The 21,443-nt window shown below is 41.1% G+C and overlaps 1 protein-coding gene across 3 annotated transcripts; it reads right to left on the reverse strand.

The window, feature by feature from the left end:
- Positions 1 to 1,299: 1,299 nt before the first annotated feature.
- Positions 1,300 to 20,661, reverse strand: CUNH3orf33 (chromosome unknown C3orf33 homolog). 3 transcript variants are annotated; one of them, XM_052730883.1, is made up of 5 exons: positions 20,469 to 20,653; positions 18,999 to 19,058; positions 16,539 to 16,686; positions 6,570 to 6,730; positions 1,300 to 3,202 (listed from the first exon to the last, which is right to left on the reverse strand). In XM_052730883.1, the coding sequence occupies exons 1-5, from the start codon at positions 20,580 to 20,582 to the stop codon at positions 2,801 to 2,803; spliced, it is 885 nt and encodes a 294-aa protein (XP_052586843.1). In that variant the 5' UTR covers positions 20,583 to 20,653; the 3' UTR covers positions 1,300 to 2,800. The 3 variants fall into 3 exon arrangements, with proteins under 3 accessions (XP_052586843.1, XP_052586845.1, XP_052586844.1); XM_052730885.1 differs by having other exon boundaries at positions 18,999 to 19,287; positions 20,469 to 20,580; XM_052730884.1 differs by lacking the exon at positions 18,999 to 19,058 and having other exon boundaries at positions 20,469 to 20,661.
- Positions 20,662 to 21,443: the final 782 nt, after the last annotated feature.

Raw genomic sequence — 21,443 nt, forward strand, 5'->3', positions numbered from 1 at the left:
GATCTGCTATCAGGAAATTTAGGCCAGAGGAGGTCAGAGATTGACCCCCTTCCCTTTCTGCAGTTTGCATTTTTGCTGTTGTTTTGTTTTGAACTTCTTTCATCTTAAAATATTGAGTATGCGTAGGCACCCCATTTGGGGATGTCATGTTTTGAGTCACAACAGAAACAAGTAATAAAAAGCCAAAGAAACTGAGCTGTGTCCAGAAATCTGGGCTAAATGGGACTTTTTCCAAATGACCTTTCTTTTATAACTAACCCCAGAGACAAAGATCCAACTTGTCTGAGGTAATCCAGTATATCTTGATCTTGTACCATCAAACAAACTAGTCTATGACATAAACCAGCCATAAAGCCAATAAAGCAGATGTGGATCCAAAAGAAAACTGCCAGCCAAAGGAATTTCTCCACTAGACACAAGCCCTTCAAGGTGTTACTACTAGGTGCAGAATAAGGAGTCAGCCAATGGAGACCATTCAGGGGTTTTCCTGCTCATTTGTCCATACTTGTCCTGTATCAAGGGGAGGTTAGCCTGGGTAAAAGACATGCGAAGCCTCCTCTTCATGTGGCATAGCTGGAAAGGCAACAGTGTGATGGCTGAAATGTGGGTGTAGTTCATATGTTCATTTTATCATAGACTCATATGTTTGAACACTTGGTCCCCAGTTGGTGGAACTGTTTGGGAAGGATTAGGAGGTGTGGCTTTGTTGGAGGAGGTGTGTCACTGGGGGTGGTCTTTGAGGTTTGACAAGCCCATGCCATTCACACTTAGTTCTCTGCCTTGTGCTTTGTGCATCAGATGTAAGCTCTCTGCTACTGTTCCAGGACCATGACTGACTGCCTGCTGCCATGTTCCCTGCCGTGATGGCCATGCACTCTACTCCCCTAGAACCATGAGCCCCAAATTGAGTGTCTTCTTTGATAAGTTATCTTAGTTATGGTATATTGTCCAGGCAATAGAAAGTAACCAAGACAGACTTCTATATGCATTCTAACTGAAGCCAATTCTCTGGGCCTGCTAAGTCTGACTTTTCTTGGTATCACAATTCATTTTTTAAAAATCCTTCTTAGATGTGCATGATCTCACTTAGGAGGCAGAGGCAAGTGGATCTCTATGAGTTCAAAGCTAGCTTAGTCTACAGTGAGATCCAGGCCAGCCAAGGCTATGGTAACGAGACTCTGTCTAAACAACAACAAAATTCCTTCCTTATTCAGATTTTTTGAGGATGTTGGCTATTTACTACTTTAATTGGCCGTGTGAACCTGGGAGAGCAGGGACTAAAAATGAGGCGGACTAAAGTCTCATGCAATGGCCACTTTATTCAGAGTAGCAGACAATTTATACTCTGAGGGCTAAGAGGAGTCACATAAGTCAAGTTTACAATTGTAAGGACAAGCCAAACGTGGCAAAACCATGTTTTTCCATAGAGGCATATGAATAAATAACAATAGCAAGCTGTAATGAATAACCTGATGCCAACTCACTCCTATCTGCTACACCTGGGAGGGGCATGAAATCACATTCCAAGAACAATTCTTTATTTTTTAAGAAACTAAGGTCACAAGACTCTTGTCCTGTTTTCTTGAAGTTTTCTCACAAGCACTCAGAACTCCTCTTGCACAACTCTATTCCTGGACCACATTCCGACAGTTAGCAAAACATTGTTGGCTTCATGAAAGAGGATTACATTGTAAGGAAGATTTTAGTACATACATTAAAGTGGTTTGGGGGCTTTTTTGCTTTTGTTGTTTTGTTTTTTATTTTTAGATTAAGGCTCATATTAACCCAAACTGGTCTTGAATTCCTTATCTTCCAGTCTCTACTTACTGAGAGCTGAGGTTACAAGTATGTGCCACCATGGCCAACTCCAAACTGGCTTTCTATCAGGCAGTTTATTCTCTAGCTCAGGGTTCTGTCCTAAAGATCCTTTCTTTCTGTGCTCTGTGCTGCTACCCTCATCCTTCGTCTTAAGGCAACCCTCTCATCTAACAACTGGGAGACGTTAGCTATCTTTATTACCAAGAATGGTGTCCACACCTCTTGTGGCACTGGCCCAGTCTCACTAGCAGCTAGAAAGATGCTGGGAGGAAAAGCATGGCTTCAGAAAGAAAACATTTGAAAAATTCTTTTATTATAAAGTTGATGAAATTGAAAAACAAATATTAAATCTGGCTGCCCAAAATAACTAATTTAATAGTCAACACATAAATTTTCTTTTTAAAAATTTTTTTTTTTAGTTTTATGTGTGTTAGTGTTTTTGCCTGCCTGTATGTCTATGTGAGGGTGTTGGATCCCCTGGAATTAGAGTTACAGACAGTTGTGAGCTGTCACGTGGGTGCTGGGAATTGAACCCAGGTCCTCTGGGAAAGCAGTCAGTGCTCTTAACCACTGAGCCATTTCTCCAGCCCCTTAAATTTTCTCTTGAGATATTAACAATACAGGGCTGTCAATGTAGCTCAGTAGTGGTGTGCTAGGTAGTCCAGAGGGCATGAGGCCATAAGTTCAATCCCTAGCACTAGAGGGCAGGGAGGGAGAAGGAAAAAGCAAAACATTAGCGAGATATATATATATATATATTATCTTCCTACCAGGTAACTTTCTATAGTGTGTCATTTTCCCTGAAAGTATAGTACATTGATTATAAGTCTTTCAAATTGATTTTGATATTAACAATGTCTTTAATATTTAAGGACAACTAGACTAGAATTTTGGTCACCTGAAGAAATTTCCATTTTGACTCAACAAAAAGTGGTCCATGCATTTCACTCTTCAGAGGTCACCTCTAGACCTGAAGGATGCTTCATCCTTTTCTCCAAAAGTGTAAGCGGCTCACAAGTTCTCTGAGTTTCAAAACTAAAGAGAAGTTGCCCATGTTGTCCTTCCAGCTTCCATAAGCCCTCCGAAACCTGTCAGAATAACTTTCTTTGGTCAAGTTGAAATCTGGTCTGGTTGTTTTTAAACAATTGTCCTTTTTCCATCTTTCTCTCCAGGAATCTTTGAATTTTTCAAAATAACTTTCTTTTTCAGATTCTTCCTTCCATATTCCTTCTCCTTTCTTTAAGGCTGTCAATTCAGCTTTAAGTAAGTTTCTGTGGACTTCCCAGTGGGTTTTTGAGTCATAATTTAGCCCTTTAACAAGAACGGTTTTGCCCAAGCCTCTTCTCAAAATTTCCTCATTCAGATTCACATTAAAATATCCACCCTGAATAAAAAGAAAGAAACCAATTATTTAATAAATTGTTATTACACCCATAATATCTTATTTACCTGAAAATTCAGCAATTTTATCATTTTAGAGAACAGCAAAAAAAATGTATAACACAAAGGCCTTCAGGTTGAAGAGGATTATATTAGTGGCACATGCTTGTAATTCGAGCATTTATGAGGCTGAGGCAGGAGGATTACTTTCTTACTCAAGGCCAGACTGAATTACAAAATGGGACACTGTCTCAAACAAAACAGTAACAACAATAAAACAGGGGCTTGGAGATACACAGCATCCATACAAAGGCTCATAATCCCAGTGCTGGGGAGGCAGAGACAGGAGAATCCCTGGAGCTCACTGGCCAGCCAGCCTAGCTGAGTAGGCGATCTCTAGGTTCAGAAAGAGAAGAGAAGATACATGGGAACTGAGGAAGACACCTGACATGAACCTCTGGCCTCCACACATGCACACACAAGTGTCAACACCTATATACACATATGAACCACATACGCAAAACAAGTAACAAAACAAACCAACAAAACAACAACAGAGGGGTTGAAGAGCCTAAAACAGCTATTGCTAAATTGAAGAATTTTATTTTTTGATATAATACACACGCAAGACTTGCTCAAAGTCAACTGACTCTCATTGACCTCTAACCCAAAGAAGCACTGAAATGGTAAACTATAAAATGTGCTATTCACTCTCTTGGCTGTGTAGAGGGAAAACAGAAGACAAGATTTGTACAACGAGAGCCCATAGCAAAAGAACGAAAACTATAACAGGTAAACAAGTCACAAGGAACCGAACAGCATTGTTAAGTTAAAAGCCACAGGGTTTGGGGGGCTCTGGCAGGTAGTTTTGTTGTTGTTGTTGTTGTTGTTGTTGTTGTTGTTGTTGTTTAATGTGTATGGGTGTTTTGCCCTTATGTGTATGCCTGTGCATCACTCTCATGCCTAGTGCCTGCAAAGGCCAGGAGAGGACACTGGATCCCCTGGAACTAGACTTACAGTTGTAAGCCACTATTTGAATGTTGGGTCCTCTACAACAGTAGCCATTGTTCCTAACTGTTGAGCAATTTCTCTAAACCCAGGGGTGTACATTTTAAAAACACCTAGTCCAAATAATCTTTGACTACCTTGAAACTTTCATTTCTGTAATATTCCACTTGTAATGAAACCAATAAATGACCCTCTACATAGGGTCATTTATTTTGCGTGTGTGGTTCATATGTTCATTTTATCATAGGAATAAAGCAGACACTGTTTTAATCTAACAAAAGTAATTAAAACCAAGTACTGATAGCTTCATTTTGAAGTAAATCACACATACACACACACACACACACACACACACACACACACACACACACACACAATCTCAAGCAGACACATGCACAAATACAAATTCACACGCATATCCACATACACCTTTTCAAAAAGTAAATCGCAATTAATGTGAAATTAATCTAAAAATGTTAAAATCCCAGGCTTAAATAAAGAAATATTTTCTAAGAGTCTATAAAACAAAGTAATCTTTTTTAAAAAAGGTTTTGAAACAAAATTAAAGAGGAAACAGTCTTTCTCTGGGTACAGTAAATTTTGGTTCATAAAAGGTTTATTATATTTGTCTCAGTTTAAAACATTTTATAAGCTCATTTCCTTGAGCCAAACCAAAACAACTAAATTTCAATCTTGAACATTAGTAGGATTCAGGCAGGAGAAGTAACTGAATCACACTATGTGCACAGCATAGTTTGTTCACCTAGAAAACAATGTCAGGACAAGGAATGAAGGTGTTTTTGAGCCAGGACGAACTCTTCCTTTGGTTAGTCTAGTTAAGGCAATTATCATCCTTTATAGTCCCACCTATAATGAGAACAGCAACCCCAGGGGACAGTTTTCTGTATGCATGAAGTAACATGACCACAACATTTACTTTTACAGCTTCTGAGTGTGAACACACAGGATATTGGAGCAGACGGAGCAATATTTATCTTTAGAAAATATCTTTGTTCATTGTAACCTCCAGATGCCAAGCCTCACTCCCCAAATGATTTCTAGTAACAATGTGATATATTCATGCATATGTAAGTGTATAGGGATAATCCTCTATTTAGTAATAGCCAAGATCATTAATAATTTAAAAGTGTTTTCCTTTCTTTCTTTTTATATCTTCATTATTATTACTATTATTTGGGTTTTTTTTGAGACAGGGTGTCTCTGTTTAACAGCCCTGGCTGGCTGTCCTGGAACTTACTATGTAGACCAGGCTGGCCTTGAACTCACAGAGATCTACCTGCTTCTGCCTTCTGAGTGCTGGAATTACAGGCATGCACCACCACCTCCCAGCCATTTTTACTATTTTATCAACATTTATTTTTATTTTATGTGTACAAATGTTTGCTTGCATGTATGCCCATGATCCTCTCATGTGTCTGGTGCCTTCATAGGCCAGAAGAGGACACTGGATCCCTGGAACTCCAGTTACAGACCTTTGTAAGTTGCCATGTGGATGCTGGGAACCAAACCTAAGTCTTCTACAAGAGTAGTAAGTGTTCTTTACCACTGAGCCATCCCTCCAGACCCACATTTTTATTTATTTAATTTAAAAATATGTAATTTTATTACTTCTATTTATGTATATGTGTGCATGTGCCTATGAATCCTGATCCCCCAGAGCTGGAGTTGCAGGTGCTTGTCATCAGCTTGATTTGGGTGCTAGGAATCAAACTCATGTCCTTTGCAAGAGCAATATGAGCTCTTAACCACTCAGCCATCTCTAGGCCTTAGGTTTTTATTTTTTAAATTATGTGTATATGTATGTGTCTATGCTCATAAGTGTAGTGCCCAGGGAGGCTAGAAGAGAGGATTGGAACTGAAGTTATAGGTGGTTGTGAACTGCCTAAAGCAGGTGCTGAGAACTGAACCCAGGTCCTCTGGAAGAGCAGCAAGAGCTCTTAATTGCTTGAGCCATCTCTCCAACCCCTTTAGGTCCTATTTGATATAAACATGCACAATTTTACAATGAAACGTATATAGTGCCAGTCAGTGGTGGCACACGCCTTTAATTCCAGCACTTGGGAGACAGAGGCAGGTGGGTCTCTGTAAGTTTGAAGATGGCCTGGTCTACAGAGCGAGTTCCAGGATAGGCAGAGCTACATCGAGAAACCCTGTCTTGAAAAAAACCAAAAAAAAAAAAAAAAAAAAAAAAGGAAGAAGAAAGTTATATATGAAACACCTTTTTCTTTATACATAACCATGATTAGCAGTTTGAAAAGTTCATTATATATTCAAAATGCTAATTAAATAAGTGTTTGCTTATAAGAATGCAACATGGTCAGTTATTTCTTCACACTACTTACCTTGTTCACTAAAAGGTAGCAGAAGAGTGCCGAATTCTCCTTTCCAAGAAGCTGGAACCACAGCAGCTGGGAAGGTTTGAGCTCTTTCTGTAACCAGATCTTACCGGTTTCAGTGAGTTCTACTCCAGCCAGCTTAACCAGCAAAAGCCCACATGGCTCTTCTAAGAAAGTAATGTAGAAAGCAGTTTAGCTTCAAGGCAGACCGCAAAGCCAAGTCCAAAGTCATTTGCCTCTGAGCCCCTAACACACATTATTTATAAAAACTTATTTATAAATACCCAAGCTCTAAATTTAAGACTACTTATTTTTATTAAATTTTCTTTTAAAATAATACAAGTACAAGCCAGATGTGGTAGCGTTTAATTCCAACACTCAGGAAGCAGAGCCAGGTGGATCTCTGTGAGTTCGAGGCCAGCTTGGTCTACATAAGGACCAGCCAGGATTGCCTGTCTTAAAACAAAGAAAGAAAGAAAAAAATGTCTTAGTTAGGGTTATATTGCTGTAAAGATACACCATGACCACAGAAATTCTTATAAAGAAAACATTTAATTGGGGCTGGCTTACAGTTTCAAAAGTTTAGTCCATAATTGTCATGTCATTCCTGACATGGTGGTACACAGGCAGACATGGTGATGGAGAGGTAGCTGAGAGTTATACATCTAAATTGGCAGGCAGCAGGAAGAGAACTGAGACACACTGAGACCTCAAAGCCCACTTCCTAGTAACACACTTCCTCCAACCAAGCCACACCTACTTCAACAAGGCCACATCTCCTAATAGTGTCACTCCCTATGGACCTATGGGGGCCATTTTTATTCAAACCATCGCACAAATAAACACCAACCTGTTTTTGCCTCCTGAGTGCTGAGATTAAAGACATGTGCCACCAGGCCCAGCTTGTAATTTGTTTTTTGATTTTACAGGTCACATTTAAAAGATGACTGAAGTCTTATAAGAGTCTTTGAATTTCCGAACTATTAAAAACTGTTGCATCATGAAATAGTCACAAGCCCATGAGGGCCAGTGGTGGAACGCTATGGTTTGAACATGAAATGTCTCCCATAGGATCATGTGTTTGGAGACTTGATGACAGTTGTGGAACCTTTAGTGGGTAGAGACTTGCTGGAAGACTATATAACTAGGAGAGGGCCTTGAAGCTTGTTTGTTGGAGACAGGGTCTCTTTTCTCTATGTAGTCCTGACTTTCCTGGAACTCAATGGGTAGATCAGGCTGGCCTCAAACTCACAGAGATCCACCTGCTTCTGCTGCTGAGTGCTGGGATTAAAGACATGTGTCACCAAGACCAGTTGGGCCTTGAGGTTTTAAAGCTGGGTCTCACTTTTTGATAGCTGATGCAACATGACCGGCTAGTGTCATGCCTCAGCTGCCATGCCTTCCCCATCTTGATGGACTGTATCCCACTGGAACTGTAAGCCAAAATAAACCTTTCTCCTTTAAGTTCCTTTCTTTCTTTCTTTCTTTCTTCTTTCTTCTCTTTCTTTCTTTCTTCTTTCTTTCTTCTCTTTCTTTCTTTCTTTCTTTTCTTTCTTTCTTTCTTTCTTTCTTTCTTTCTTTTTTTTTTTTTTTCCAAGACAGGATTTCTCTATGAAGTTTTGGTGCCTGTCCTGGATCTCACTCTGTAGACCAGGCGGGCCTTGAACTCACAGAGATCCACCTGGCTCTGCCTCCCGAATGCTAGGATTAAAGGTGTGTGCCACCACCCGCCCGGCTCTCCTTTAAGTTTCTTTGGTCAGGTATTTTTGTCTCAAAAACATGTAAAGCAACCAAGGAAGGCATCGAGGAAAAGTGCTTGCCATGAGTCTGACGACCTGAGTTCTATTTCCAGAACCAGCCAGGTGGTGGCAGCACACACCTTTAATCTCAGCACTAGGAGAGACAGAGACAGGCAGATCTCTAAGAGTTTAAGGCCAGCCTGGTCTACAGAGCGAGTTCCAGGACAGCCAGGACTACACAGAGAAACCCTGTCTCAACAAACAAACAAAGAGAAGCAGCAAGCAAGAAAGGAAGGAAAAAAGAAAAGAGAGATCCAACTCTTGAAAGCTGTCTTCTGACTTCTTCTACATGTACTCTGTGGCACATGCTTGCCCACACTCACATGCGCACATCACACACACACACACACACACACACACACACACACACACACACCACACACATACAGAAACAAACACAAAATTTAAAGTGTAATTTTAAAACATTTTTTCTTTTATAATTTATTTATATTTATTTTATGTGCATTAGTGTTTCACATGCATGTATGTCTATGTGAGGGTGTCAGATCTTGGAGTTATAGACAGTTGTGAGCTGCCATGAGCTGTTGGGAACTGAATCCAGATCCTCTGGAAGAGCAGTCAGTGCTCTTTAACCACTGAGCCATCTCTCCAGCCCCTTAAAAACATTTTTTAGAAAAGGTCTCACTGTGTAGCTCTGGCCAGCCTAGACCACTCTATGTAGAACAAGCTGGCCTCAAACTTAAAGAGATTCTCCTGCCTCTGGCTCCTGAGTGCTGGGATTAAAGGTATGCATCACTACACCTAGCAATGAGGTGTTTTGTTTTGTTTTGTTTTTTAAATAAAAAATATTCTAAAAGTTGGTTAGGCTGTTAACAGTAAACATTTTCCTTCAGACTTGAGTTTCTTAAAACCTGTCCCTGAGTTTCAGGCAGAGAAGCATCAGTAAGTTGGACGATTGTGCCTTTAGCAAAAATTGTGTGATACAGCTAATATGCAATGAGATTAAGACAGAACACACAACACAGGTTAGATGATGCTGTGAGGAATGTAGCACAAGCCTATAATCCCAAAATTCACAAGGCAGAGCCAAGAACATAATCAGTTCAAGGCCAGCCTGGGCTATATGGCAATTCTCTGTCTCAAAAGCCGTAAGTTTTAAGAATTAGATGACTGTAAGCCATTGGTATACCAATAAATTCTGAGGTCTGATCTAATGTCTGAATGTTGCCAGTACCACCAACAATCTTCCATAAAAGTTTCTCTAGTCTATGAGACCAAAGATGAAGTAACCAAAAACTTGAACTGGATAGTCTGAATCTAATTCAACACTATCAACTTTAGTATTAATGTCCCAATTTTTCACAGAATAAAGGCCAATAGGTTGTTTTTAAAATGGGGAAATTTCCTATTGAACACTCAAAGTATGATATGGTCAATAAGAATAAAGTCATTGCCAGGCAGTGGTGGCGCACGCCTTTAATCCCAGCACTCGGGAGGCAGAGACAGGTGGATCTCTGAGTTCGAGGCCAGCCTGGGCTACAGAGCGAGTTCCAGGAAGGCACCAAAGCTACACAGAGAAACCCTGTCTCAAAAACAAACAAACAAACAAACAAACAAACAAATAAAAGAAACTCAATAAAAAAAGAATAAAGTCATTATGCTTTAATAAACCATCCATGACAATTGCATAAGTAGGAGAAAATCATAGATTTTTCACCAAAACCTTTGAATATTCTTGGAATACGAATGTTACTTTCAAACTGTGTTACTGTGATTTCTGGCTGGATATGGTGGTCCACTGCCTACAACCCAGCACTGGGGAAGTAGAGGCAGGATTGTCACAAGTTTCAGTTCACCTTGGTGTACATAATGATTTCAAGACCAGCCAGGCCTACATAGTAAAAACTTGTCTCAAAACAAGTTAAAAAAACATATTTCTAAATTTAAAAAGTATTACATGTATTTATATTATAGTGTGTGTGAGCATGTATGTACATTGCCACAGCACACATGTAGACATCAGAGGACAACATGTGGGAGTCAATTCTTTCCCTCTGTCATGTGATCTCAGGGATGAAAGTCAGGTCCTCCCATGACTGGAAAAAGCACAGGGACAAATAGCCAAACTAGCGGAAACACATGAACTGTGAACCAATAGCTGAGGAGCCCCCAACTGGATCAGGCCCTCTGGATAAGCGAGACAGTTGTTTAGCTTGAACTGTTTGGGAGGCCCCCAGGCAGTGGGACCAAGACCTGTCCTCAGTGCATGAGCTAGCTGGCTTTTTGGAATCTAGGGCCTATGCTGAGACACTTTGCTCAGCCTTGGTGTAGGGAGGAGGGGACTGGACCTGCCTCAACTGAATCTACCAGGCTGGGCTGACTCCCCAGGAGAGACCTTGCCTTGGAGGAGGTGAGAATGGGGGGTGTTGGGGGTAAAGGCTGGGGGTAGGAGGAGGGAGGACAGGGGAATTGCGGCTGATATGTAAAATTAAATTAATTATAAAATAAAATATTTTTAAAAAAGAAAGTCAGGTCCTCAGTCTTGGTGGCAAATACCTTTACATGCTGAGTTAACTCACCAGCCCTCAACTATCTGTTTGGTTATTATATTTATTTTATTTTTATATGTGTTTATGTGTGTACACAAACATGGAGTCCATGCACATGGGGGTCAGAGGATAACTTGTGGAGTTGCTTCTCTTCTACTATGCTGGTCCTTGATGGCACTCAACTAATCAGGCTTGGTAGCAAGCAGCATAACCTGCTGAGCCATCTTGCCTGCCCATGACTTCAAATCTCTATTTTTAGCTTTCCTTCTGTAATATGAAACTTTTTGCCTTTCTAGTTCCTCAATAAATCTTAGAAAATTTTTTAAGATTTATTTTATATGTATGAATATTTTGCCTGCATGTATGTCTGTGCACCTACCCTTGGAGTTCAGAAGAGGGAACTGGATCCCCTGAAACTGGAGCTATATATGGTTGTGAACCATCATGACAATTGCTAGGAATAAGCCACTAAATCATCTATTCAGTCCCCTTCAATAAATCTTGCATGACATAGACATAAAAGTCATGTAACTTTGTTATGACGTTATAGGTGGTACAGCTGTGTTCTGACATAGTAGTCAGCCATTTTATGGCATAAGAGTCTTGACAACTGTTATAACTTAATAGTAATGATAGCTGTGTTATAACAACATGATAGCTGTCATGCACAATAGTCACGATAGCTGTGTTATGATATAATAACATGATAGCTGTTATGACAATAGTGCTGGGAACTAAACCCAGGTCTTCTGTAAAAGCAATAAGTGTTCTAAACCACTAAGTCTTCTCTCCAGTCCCCTTTAATAATCTTGCACAGAAACATTTTTTTCAAGTCCAATCCACATCGAATGGGACAACAAAGAGATGCTAGAAGGTAGCAGGAAAGAGTACCGTAGCTCTAGTGAGCAGGCTAAGCGTACTCTGTCAGAAAGGTAGCATGTGGGTTTACAGTGAACACAGAATCAGGAAAAGGAGAGAGTATGTCAGATGAGGGAAAGAATGTGGACAGTTGGAGAAATCAGAGAATGACACAAAATGATACAGTCTTGGTGATAAATGCCACCACCAAGGCATCTGCTTCACCACTGAACGCTTTTTTGTTGTTGTTTGTTTTGAAATAGCCTCACCCTATGTAGCCCTGGCTGGCCCAGAGACTTGCTCTGTAGATGAAGAAGCTGGCCTCAAACTCACAGAAACCCTCTTCACTCTGCCTACTGAATGCTGGAATTAAATGCCTGGGTCATTGTGCCCACCAGGAATACACAGTTTTATTTTTATTTTTATTTTTTTTTTTGGTTTTTCGAGACAGGGTTTCTCTGTGTAGCTTTGCGCCTTTCCTGGGACTCACTTGGTAGCCCAGGCTGGCCTCGAACTCACAGAGATCCGCCTGGCTCTGCCTCCCGAGTGCTGGGATTAAAGGCGTGCGCCACCACCGCCCGGCGGAATACACAGTTTTAAAGCATATGATAAACACACTGATATCTGTGAACAAACTTAGTTGTTACAATAGTTTCAATAGCTATGTTATGATATAATAGAACAGTTATAACGTAATAGTATATAGCTGTGTTATAATAGTGGCAATAGGGGCTGGAGAGATGGCTCAGAGGTTAAGAGCACTGACTGTCCTTCAAGAGGTCCTGAGTTCAATTCCCAGCAACCACATGATGGCTCACAACCATCTGTAATGAGATCTGGCACCATCTTCTGGCCTGCAGGCATACATGCAGGCAGAACACTGTATACATAATAAATAGATAAATCTTTTTAAAAAAATAGTGGCAATAGCCATATTATGACAAGAAGTCCTGATAGCTGTGCTGTGACATAATAGTTATAATATCCATGTTATAACATAATAGTCATGAAAACCATGTTCTGACATAATAGTCACGATAGCTGTTATGGCATAAGAGGTATGATAGCTGTGTTGTGACACAATAGTGTACAGCTGTGTGCTTACTGTACTTACACGCTTGCTCCCTGTGGGCTTGTTCACCCTGCTTCTTATAGAACCCAAGACAGCCAGTCCAGGTGTGGTACCACCCACAATGGGCTGGGCCCTCCCCCATCAATCACTAATTAAGAAAATTCCCTACAGCTGGATCTTATGGAGGCATTTTCTCAATTGAGGTTCCCTCCTTTTAGATAACTCTAGCTTGCGTCAAGTTGACATGAAACTATCCAGCACATGATGACAGCCATGTCATAGCATAATAGTCATGACAGCTGTGCTAGGGCATCGTTGTCATGAGAGCTGTGTTATGATATAATAGGTGTGAAAGCTGTGCTTTTACATAATAGTCATAATATCTGTGTTGTACAATAAAACAATAGTTATGTTCTTTTATAATAGTTCTAAAACTTCAAGGAAATTCATGCCAATAGACAACATCCTAAGACAGGAAGAACACCTTGAAATATATAATTTGTCAAAAATATTAGTGTTTTAGCATCAAAAGTTAAAAAAAAAGATTAGGATCGTTTCCTTGCAACACTACAAGTTCTGTGACTATTGCAGGCATATGTCTATTTCAATGGCCACTACATGTTATAAGACTATAGCAAAAGAACAGGCATTCACTAAATCACTGTTGAAAATGTGAAGGGTTCTAAATATTTCATTTCATATTTTTTTTTTCAAGACAGGGTTTCTCTATGTAGCTCTGGCTGTCCTGGAACTTGCTCTGTAGACCAGGCTGGCCTCAAACTCATAGAGATCTACCTGCCTCTGCCTCAGAATGCTGGGATTAAAGGTGTGCACTACCATGCCTGGCCATTTCATAATTTTTTAAAGTTGTGTATGCATATGCATGCTTATACCTTCTCATCTATATATACCAAAAATCATGAGGGGTGTCACAGAGGTCATGAGGAAGGAGTCTTGGAAATTTGTGCTCTTTTTTGATATAGGTAAGTACCATGGACCAGAACCAGAAACAAAGTGTAGTTCTTCATACTATTATGTCCCACTACACAGGCATCCTCAACTATGACTGTGGTGGTTTGAATCAGAATGGTCCCATAGACTCATATATTCGAATGCTTGGTCCCCAGTTAGTGGAACTGTTTGGGAGGGGCCTTGTCAGAGTGAGTGTGGCCTTGTTGGAGGAAGTGTGTCACTGGGGATAGGCTTTGAGGTTTCAAAAGCCCATGCCAGATCCAGCCTTGCTCTCTCTCTCTCTCTCTCTCTCTCTCTCTCTCTCTCTCTCTCTCTCTCTCTCTGTCTACAACTTAAGAATCAGATGTGAGCTCTCAACTACTGCTCTAGCATCATGCCTACCCAATGCGACATGACACCCCGTGGTGATAATGGACTAAAGCTCTGAAAGTGTAAGCAACCCTCCAATTGAATGCTTCCTTTTATAAGTTGCCTTGGTCACGGTGTCTCCTCACAGCAATAGCACAGTGACACAATGACCAATAGTCATTTGGACCAAACTTTTTGGGTAATGAAGAGTCTCAATGTTTTTTTGGATCTAATAGTTCTATGGATAAAAAATACAAAGGTCTAGTTGTATTTTATGGACCAGGTCGTAAGAGTGGAGAAAGGAACATGAGCGGCTGTGTTTGCAGTGCTGGGAATGAAACCCAGGGCCTCATGTTCGCGAAGCAAGCCCTCTTCTCCTGTGCCTCCGGCACCAAGCACACTGACTTAATAACTACCTTCAAATGAAAAAGATTATGTTCTACTGTGTTATGACCTCACTGAAAATAGTGCTTAGGACTGGGTGGTGGTGGTGGTGCATGCCTTTAATCCCAGCACTTGGGAGGCAGAGGCAGGAGGATCTCAGAGAGTTCAAGACCAGCCTGGTCTACAAAGCCAGTTCCAGAAAAAGGGAAAAAAGAAAATAGTGCTTAGGTAGTTAGTAACTTTCTACTTCCCAAACCAATTTTAGGTAGAAGTATTTTGTTGTTGCTGTTTTGTTAACTTCTGAAAATATAAAATTATCTCTTTTCCAAGAGCAATTTATGTCAGTCACAAAGTATTCACACCATCATCTCTTCTGTAGTGGCCACCATCTGTTGAATGACACACATCAGGTTTCTTTCATTTATGCATTTATTCATGGAGTTCTAGACTGAACAGCAAAACAAAACAAAATAAAACAAAAAACAAACAAAAAAACAAAGCAAAACCCCAAAACTACTTTCTAGCTATACCCTAGTGGCTCCACTGGATAGGGAAAGAACTCATAAAACAAAACACACAAAAACCAACCAACCAAACAACAGCAACAACAAACTAAATCAATTCATCTTACCCAAACTCTCTTGACTAGTCAGCATTTTTCTATAGACTGTGAGCATCAAATTTGGGGGGAAATGTTCATGTCTATCACTTATATTTTAGTGGAGAAGATAAAAACATAAATATATAATATGCACAGGAAGTTAAAAGGAAAACGGGCAGCTTATAGCTTTGGAAGATGGACAGCAAATTTTAAAAAGCAACGAATACTATAATTGCAGTGCATTTAGATGCCTATGTGCGGGGCTGGAGAGATGGCTCAGAGGTTAAGAGCACTACTTGCTCTTCCAAAGGTCCTGAGTTCAATTCCCAGCAACCACATGATGGCTCACAACCATCTGTAATGAGACCTGGCGCCCTCTTTTGGCCTGCAGGGATACATGAAGACAGAACACTATATACATAATAAATAAATCTTTAAATGCCTATATGCTTAATTCTTCACAGGAGGGTTAAGGAAGTTTCACAAAAAAGACCATTGAGCTGGATCTCAAAGAATGAATTTAAGTTGTCTGAGCAAAGAGCCAGACCTGGGGTTATGAGGTTGTATCTACAGGAGAAAGGTGTGTGTGTCTGGGATCTTTGATATGAAGCAAAGATAACTGATAATAAGTAGAGAAATGACATGGCTCCTAATTCTCCTCTGGTCTCCTCTTTCCTGTGTCTCAGCTACAGGAGTCTTCATACAAACTGTCAAAAGATGCAAGCTCACTCTTACCTACGTTGTTCCTGGCTAGCCCACCCAAACGCTCAGGTCTGATTATGTAACCACTCCTCAACAAGGCCTTCCCTGACTACTGATAGGTGTAGATTTCCTTAACCCCACCAGACCTGGATAGTTATCTGTCTTAGGACTCTGTTCCTTGTTTTTATCACGATTAGAACAAATTTTCACATGCATATTGTCTATCTTCCACCAAGACTGTAAGAGTTAGAAGGACCGTGTTTGTTTCAGTCAGCATTGTACAGTTATCTTAGGTCCAAGGCCACAGCAGATTGTCACCACTTGTGGGATGAACAATCAAATGCCTAAATAAAAGACGAGGCTGTCAAAGGTGGGCGGTGGTGGTGCACGCCTTTAATCCCAGCAATCGGGAGGCAGAGGCAGGTGGATCTCAGTGAGTTGGAGGCCAGCCTGGTCTACAGAGAAAGTTCCAGGACAGCCAGGACTGCTACACAGAGAAACCCCGTCTTGAAAAATCAAAAGACTCGGGGCAGTCAACTAAACAAAAGAGAGAAGGAAGACAAGAACTCTAGAGGCAAACTGAATAATTTCGTGTTAATAAGGCCATGGTTCAGACTTTCATAGACTACGGAAAGTAATCAGAAAGTATATTTTTGCTACTTTATAGAGGATCTAGTTATTAAATACCACAATAACTATCTAGTTTTACAATTCTTGCATCTTACTTACTTTTCCACGAAGATATAAAAGGTAAAGCAATGGGAATATGTTCAATTTCTAGACCACACTCAGTTATTCGGTGTAATCGGCCACGTAGTTTAACTTTCTTTCTTATAAATTCTACTGGAATATCTGAAGAGGTTGTAAATTTTGATGTCTGTTGATTTACAAAGAAAAACATTTTCACTTAAAATGAAAATAAAATGTGAACATTTAGCAAGTAGACATAGCCATTGAAAAGTTTTAACTCCAATACTTTAATATTTAATAAAAGTTTTAACATTAAAACTTCAATATTTAATAAAAAGTTTTTATAGAGTCTGGAGAGATGGCTCAGCAGTTAAAGGCACTTGATGTCCTTGCTATAGATGTGGGTTCAGTTTCCAGCACCCAGTTCCAGGAGAACTGACACCCTCTTCTGGCATCTGGTATACATAAACTCACATGCACAAATATGTATGTATAAAAATAGTAAATTACTTAAAAATGTTTATAGGGAGTTAAAGCTTACTACTCACTCATTTGTATTTCAAGCTACCATATAAGAGATGTTAAATGTAAATCCTAAGCAAAGCTGTGTTGAATTAAATTAGACTTCTAACTGGCAAGATTTTTTTTTAAAAATTAAAAAAAATCATTTAGGAGACAAAGCAAATCTTTAAAAAGAAATGAAGGGGGTAGGGCAACATTGGAAATTTACTTCTACCCCCAGCTCCTACTTGGTGCCCAAGGTTAGCAACTATTTTATGCGTCAAGCATCACATATCATCATGGCTAGCTCAGAACCTTACCTAACACTGTACATCTTTGTTTTACCAGGAAAGAATATTTCATGCTATGGCATATTTTCTCTGCAAGGGAGAAGAGCTTTATCAAAATGCTGGGGAAACTCCCAGTTATGACTCAACGAGGACTTCATTTTTAAAATTTCTATTTAGTGTGTATGTTTGTGTATATGCTACATTGTATATGTGGAGGCCAGGGGAAAACTTTGTGAAATATGTTCTCTTTCCACCTTCACAGGGGTCCTAGGGATCAAACTCAGGTCTCCAGGGCTTATGCAAGAGTGTTTAAACACGGAGCCATCTCAAAGCCCCAGGACTTACTTTTAACTTGGATTCAGAAAGACCACTCTGGAGTTTTTGTTTGTGTGGGCATACATAAAGAACTTATGTAAGTTTGTTTTCAGATATTCATCAAAGTGAAAGCCATAAATGATAATTAGCATTATTGAGATTCTGTCACTCTATGCTACCTAAGAAACCATCCCAGGTTAAACTGGAAAGTTGTAACCCTTCAAATTAAATAGATGATTCTATAATCTGACCATTTAGGTTCGATAACTAAAAAACAGCCACATCAGAGTTTATATTTCTAACTAACTATAATAGTTTATTTGCAAAACACCCAAGAAACAGTTTTGCCTAAAAGACAAGATTTCATCAGTACCAACAACTCCCTAGGCAGACAAGGAAACTAGACTAATCCTAGCTTTGTTTTGAGACAAGGTCTCTCTCTGTAGCCCAGGCCAGGCCAGCCTGGAACTCACCAGCAGGCCAGCCTGGAACTCACCAGCAGACCAGGCTGTCTATGAACTTCCTAAGCTGCCAGGAATATAGGTGTGAGTCACCACACCAAACGAAATCCTGTTTTGTTTATAGAAAATTGAGATCTGTTTACTGAAAGGTTATGGTCTGTGGAGCAGCTAAAACAGCTCATGGGATTGTAATCATGCGATTAGAGATAACAGCAATTTAGGACCTGCTAGCATAAATGCATACATAAAATTTATAAATTATTAACCTGCTTGCTTTTTCTTTACTCCAACTCATTCCTTACATGTAGGCTCCACAATTTTAGCATTTAGGTTAGTGGTTCAATAGAAGTCAGGAAAATAACTCTGAACTAGTCAGAATGCTATCCAATTGTTATTGTCTCTTATAAGCAATATTTTCAAAAAGTAAACCAAAAACAGTTGAGATATACCACAGTACCTGAAATGCAAGTTTAGCGACTATACTATTCTAACAAACTAAATCTTTTATGCAATCTTTTTTTTTTTTTTTTTTTTTTTTTTTGGTTTTTCGAGACAGGGTTTCTCTGTGTAGCTTTGTGCCTTTTCCTGGAACTCACTCTGTAGCTCAGGCTGGCCTTGAACTCACAGAGATCCGCCTGGCTCTGCCTCCCGAGTGCTGGGATTAAAGGCGTGCGCAACCACCGCCCGGCTGCAATCTTTTTTTTTTGCATTCTAAAAATAGGATTATGCCAATCGTCTGTAGACGATTTAAGTAACTATAAAATTCTACTCGTTTTTATGACACTAAAATACATTCACTGCTCTAAATCTTAGCCAAGATCTTAAAATATGTTTATTATCCTAAAATACAATTTAAAGCCTTGCAGTATGAGTGCAAGCTGCCTGAAATGGAAATAACCAAATCGCCTGTTGCCTCTCCCACTTTGACTCACCAGTCGAACACTTCTTACTAGTATCATGATCCCAACTATGGCCATTCCAGTGCTGATGTTCTACAGAAAGAGACTTAGTGATTAGTTCTCACCAATTATCATTTGCAACAGTGAACGTACTAACTTAAAAGGGGGAAGGAGACTGTTCTCACGATCACTAATAGTTCAAAGAATGCCGAGGCCTCAGAGGCAAGCTCTGTTCGTCCAAGCACTTTGCTGTCTCCACTTGCGTAGAACTGACATTTCACTCCTACAGTATTCCTTCCTAGTTCTTCCTTAGCACTCTGGCCTGCACGGGGATTTGAGTGGATTTTACCTTGTCTATGAATTCCTTCGATGCACCCCTGACCTAACATTTCTAACCTCGCATCCATGGTGAATTATGTATTTGGTAGAAAACCTTAAAATACAGCACCATGGCAAGTATACTGGGTAAACGGTTGAACATTAACATAATTAGTAATAATACAGGTATTTGTGTGGCACTCATTAATACTACATGGCAGATACTGGACTACTCTAAGGATGGAGCTACAGTGGCATGTGAAGCAGGCACGGCCTTGGACCTCATGCTGACTAGCTGCAAAGCATTTGCAAAGCTCCTCTTCCTCAAATTCTCAGCAGAATTTTGAAAAGTTGTTGTTCCTTCCAAATTCACTCCCCTCCTGTCTTCCCTAACGCCCTGTCAGTCTTTGTTTCTACCTCCTTCCGCTCCCCAGAGAATCCCGCAGGCCTCATTTCTAGTCTTCTGTAGCTGTCTGTAGTTGTTCCAAGATGTCGGTGAAGTCCAGGGCTCTAGCCACTCTGCCAGATTTATGCAGCTCGTGTATGTCCATTTCTGATTTCCCTCGAACACTAACCTATGCCCAGGTGCCTCAAACAGCATCTACCTACAGCTGTGCTTTGCGGTCTAACGACCACCTTCGAGATCACAGTCTCCACGTTTGCATGTCCAAGAGCTGTACAGCTTTTCCTAATAAGTCATTTACTGCGACTCCTCCATGACAAGAACCATCACCGCCATCAACCCGGGGGGGCACCTCTCTCTTGGTCCACATCACCACCAGGACCTTATTGGCAGTGCTTTCTCTAGTATTAGTCTGGGCATCTAGGTACCTCTTCTTTGATTGAATTTCAGTGACTTCCCTTGTTTCATTTAAAAATAAAACAACAGGCCTGGGGATATAGTTCAGTGGTAAGCACTAGAATGCTTACGGTTAGTTCGAATCCCAGCCCTGGAAAAAAAGGCTCTGTGAGGACCTAAGGGGCTCCCCTGCTCTTCCTGGGTCTCCTGCCTGCGGTACTGAACCAGGAGCTACCCCCGGACTGACCACTCCTGTGCTGTCCCCAGCCCCGTGCCGGCCTCGCGGGAAGGAAGCAGGCCTGGCCGATGTCGCCTCCCTGCCGGTCCTTCTCGTGGCCTGCCGCGAGCACCCGCTCAGGCTAGCCCACCCCGCCGGGCCGTGGCACCTGGACAAGGCGCAGGTGGTTGTCCGCCCACTGCGACAGTCGCGTCACCATGTTGGCCTCCCTGCGGTCCCCGTCGGGCGCCTGCGACCCGAGGCTCGCCGGCGGCCGCGCCATGTTCCCGCGTCCAGGCAGCCGTGCTCGTCGCTCCCGCGGGCGGCAGGGGGCGCTGCGCTGCGCGTCCCACGGTCCCCTCCCCTCCCGGGCGCCTGCACCCCGCTGTGTGCACGAAGTGTGTGCTACAGTGGTACCACGCCAGCCAGGGCAACAGAACACCCAAAACAACAAAAATAGAAGAAGATATTAAGAATTAGGAAATCTGGGTGAATGTGCATGATCCTTTTATTCTTGCTGCATTTTCCCATAAGCTTTTATTTATTTATTTGCTTTTCGAGACAGGGTTTCTCTATGTATCCCTGGCTGTCCTGGAGCTAGCACTGCAGACCAGGCTGGACTCAAACTCAGAGATCCACCTGCCATACATATTTTATGGTGCTGGAGAGCAAACCCAGGACCTTCTACACATCGGGCAGACTCTCCACCACAGTGCTCCACCCCCCTCTATGGAGCGGAGGCTGGCCTCTCCGCACTAACCCTCCTTTCTCAGCTTCTCCTGTGCAGAGGCTACTGATGTGTTTCACTGTGCCTGGCTTTCTAAATATTTTTAATGAAGAAAATAAAGGAAAGACAGATGGAGACAGACCTACTCGTTAAGCCGAAACATGTATTGTGCTAATAAATTTAACTTTGGCCCAAAGAAAGATCTGGTCTTTCCCCTTGCACCTGGTAATTTCTAAAATACCTTACCTGATAAAACTATCTTTTACCCAGGAGCTTTTGAGCCTGTAAGAAAGTCTAACATTCCACTTACGGTGGAGGCTTTGAGTCTCTGGGTATCAGCTGGTCTTCCAGGACAAGATGTGTGCACTAAGAACTGTGCACACAGATGTGGGGGTGCCTTCCTGGCTGCACTGCTCC

This window comes from Peromyscus californicus, unplaced genomic scaffold (genome assembly GCF_007827085.1).
Source record: "Peromyscus californicus insignis strain IS unplaced genomic scaffold, ASM782708v3 Scaffold_9__1_contigs__length_137607984, whole genome shotgun sequence".
NCBI lineage: Eukaryota > Metazoa > Chordata > Mammalia > Rodentia > Cricetidae > Peromyscus > Peromyscus californicus.

Bases quoted from the DNA above. Each gene is read 5' to 3' on its own strand.
- CUNH3orf33 (XM_052730883.1), bottom strand. From the start codon at position 20,582: ATGGCGCGGCCGCCGGCGAGCCTCGGGTCGCAGGCGCCCGACGGGGAC. The intron at 19,059-20,468 runs GTGCCACGGCCC...CTCTTTCTGTAG, and splicing joins ACCACCTGCGCCTTGTCCAG to AACATCAGCACTGGAATGGC. The intron at 3,203-6,569 runs GTAAGTAGTGTG...CTTTTTATTCAG, and splicing joins GCTACCTTTTAGTGAACAAG to GGTGGATATTTTAATGTGAA.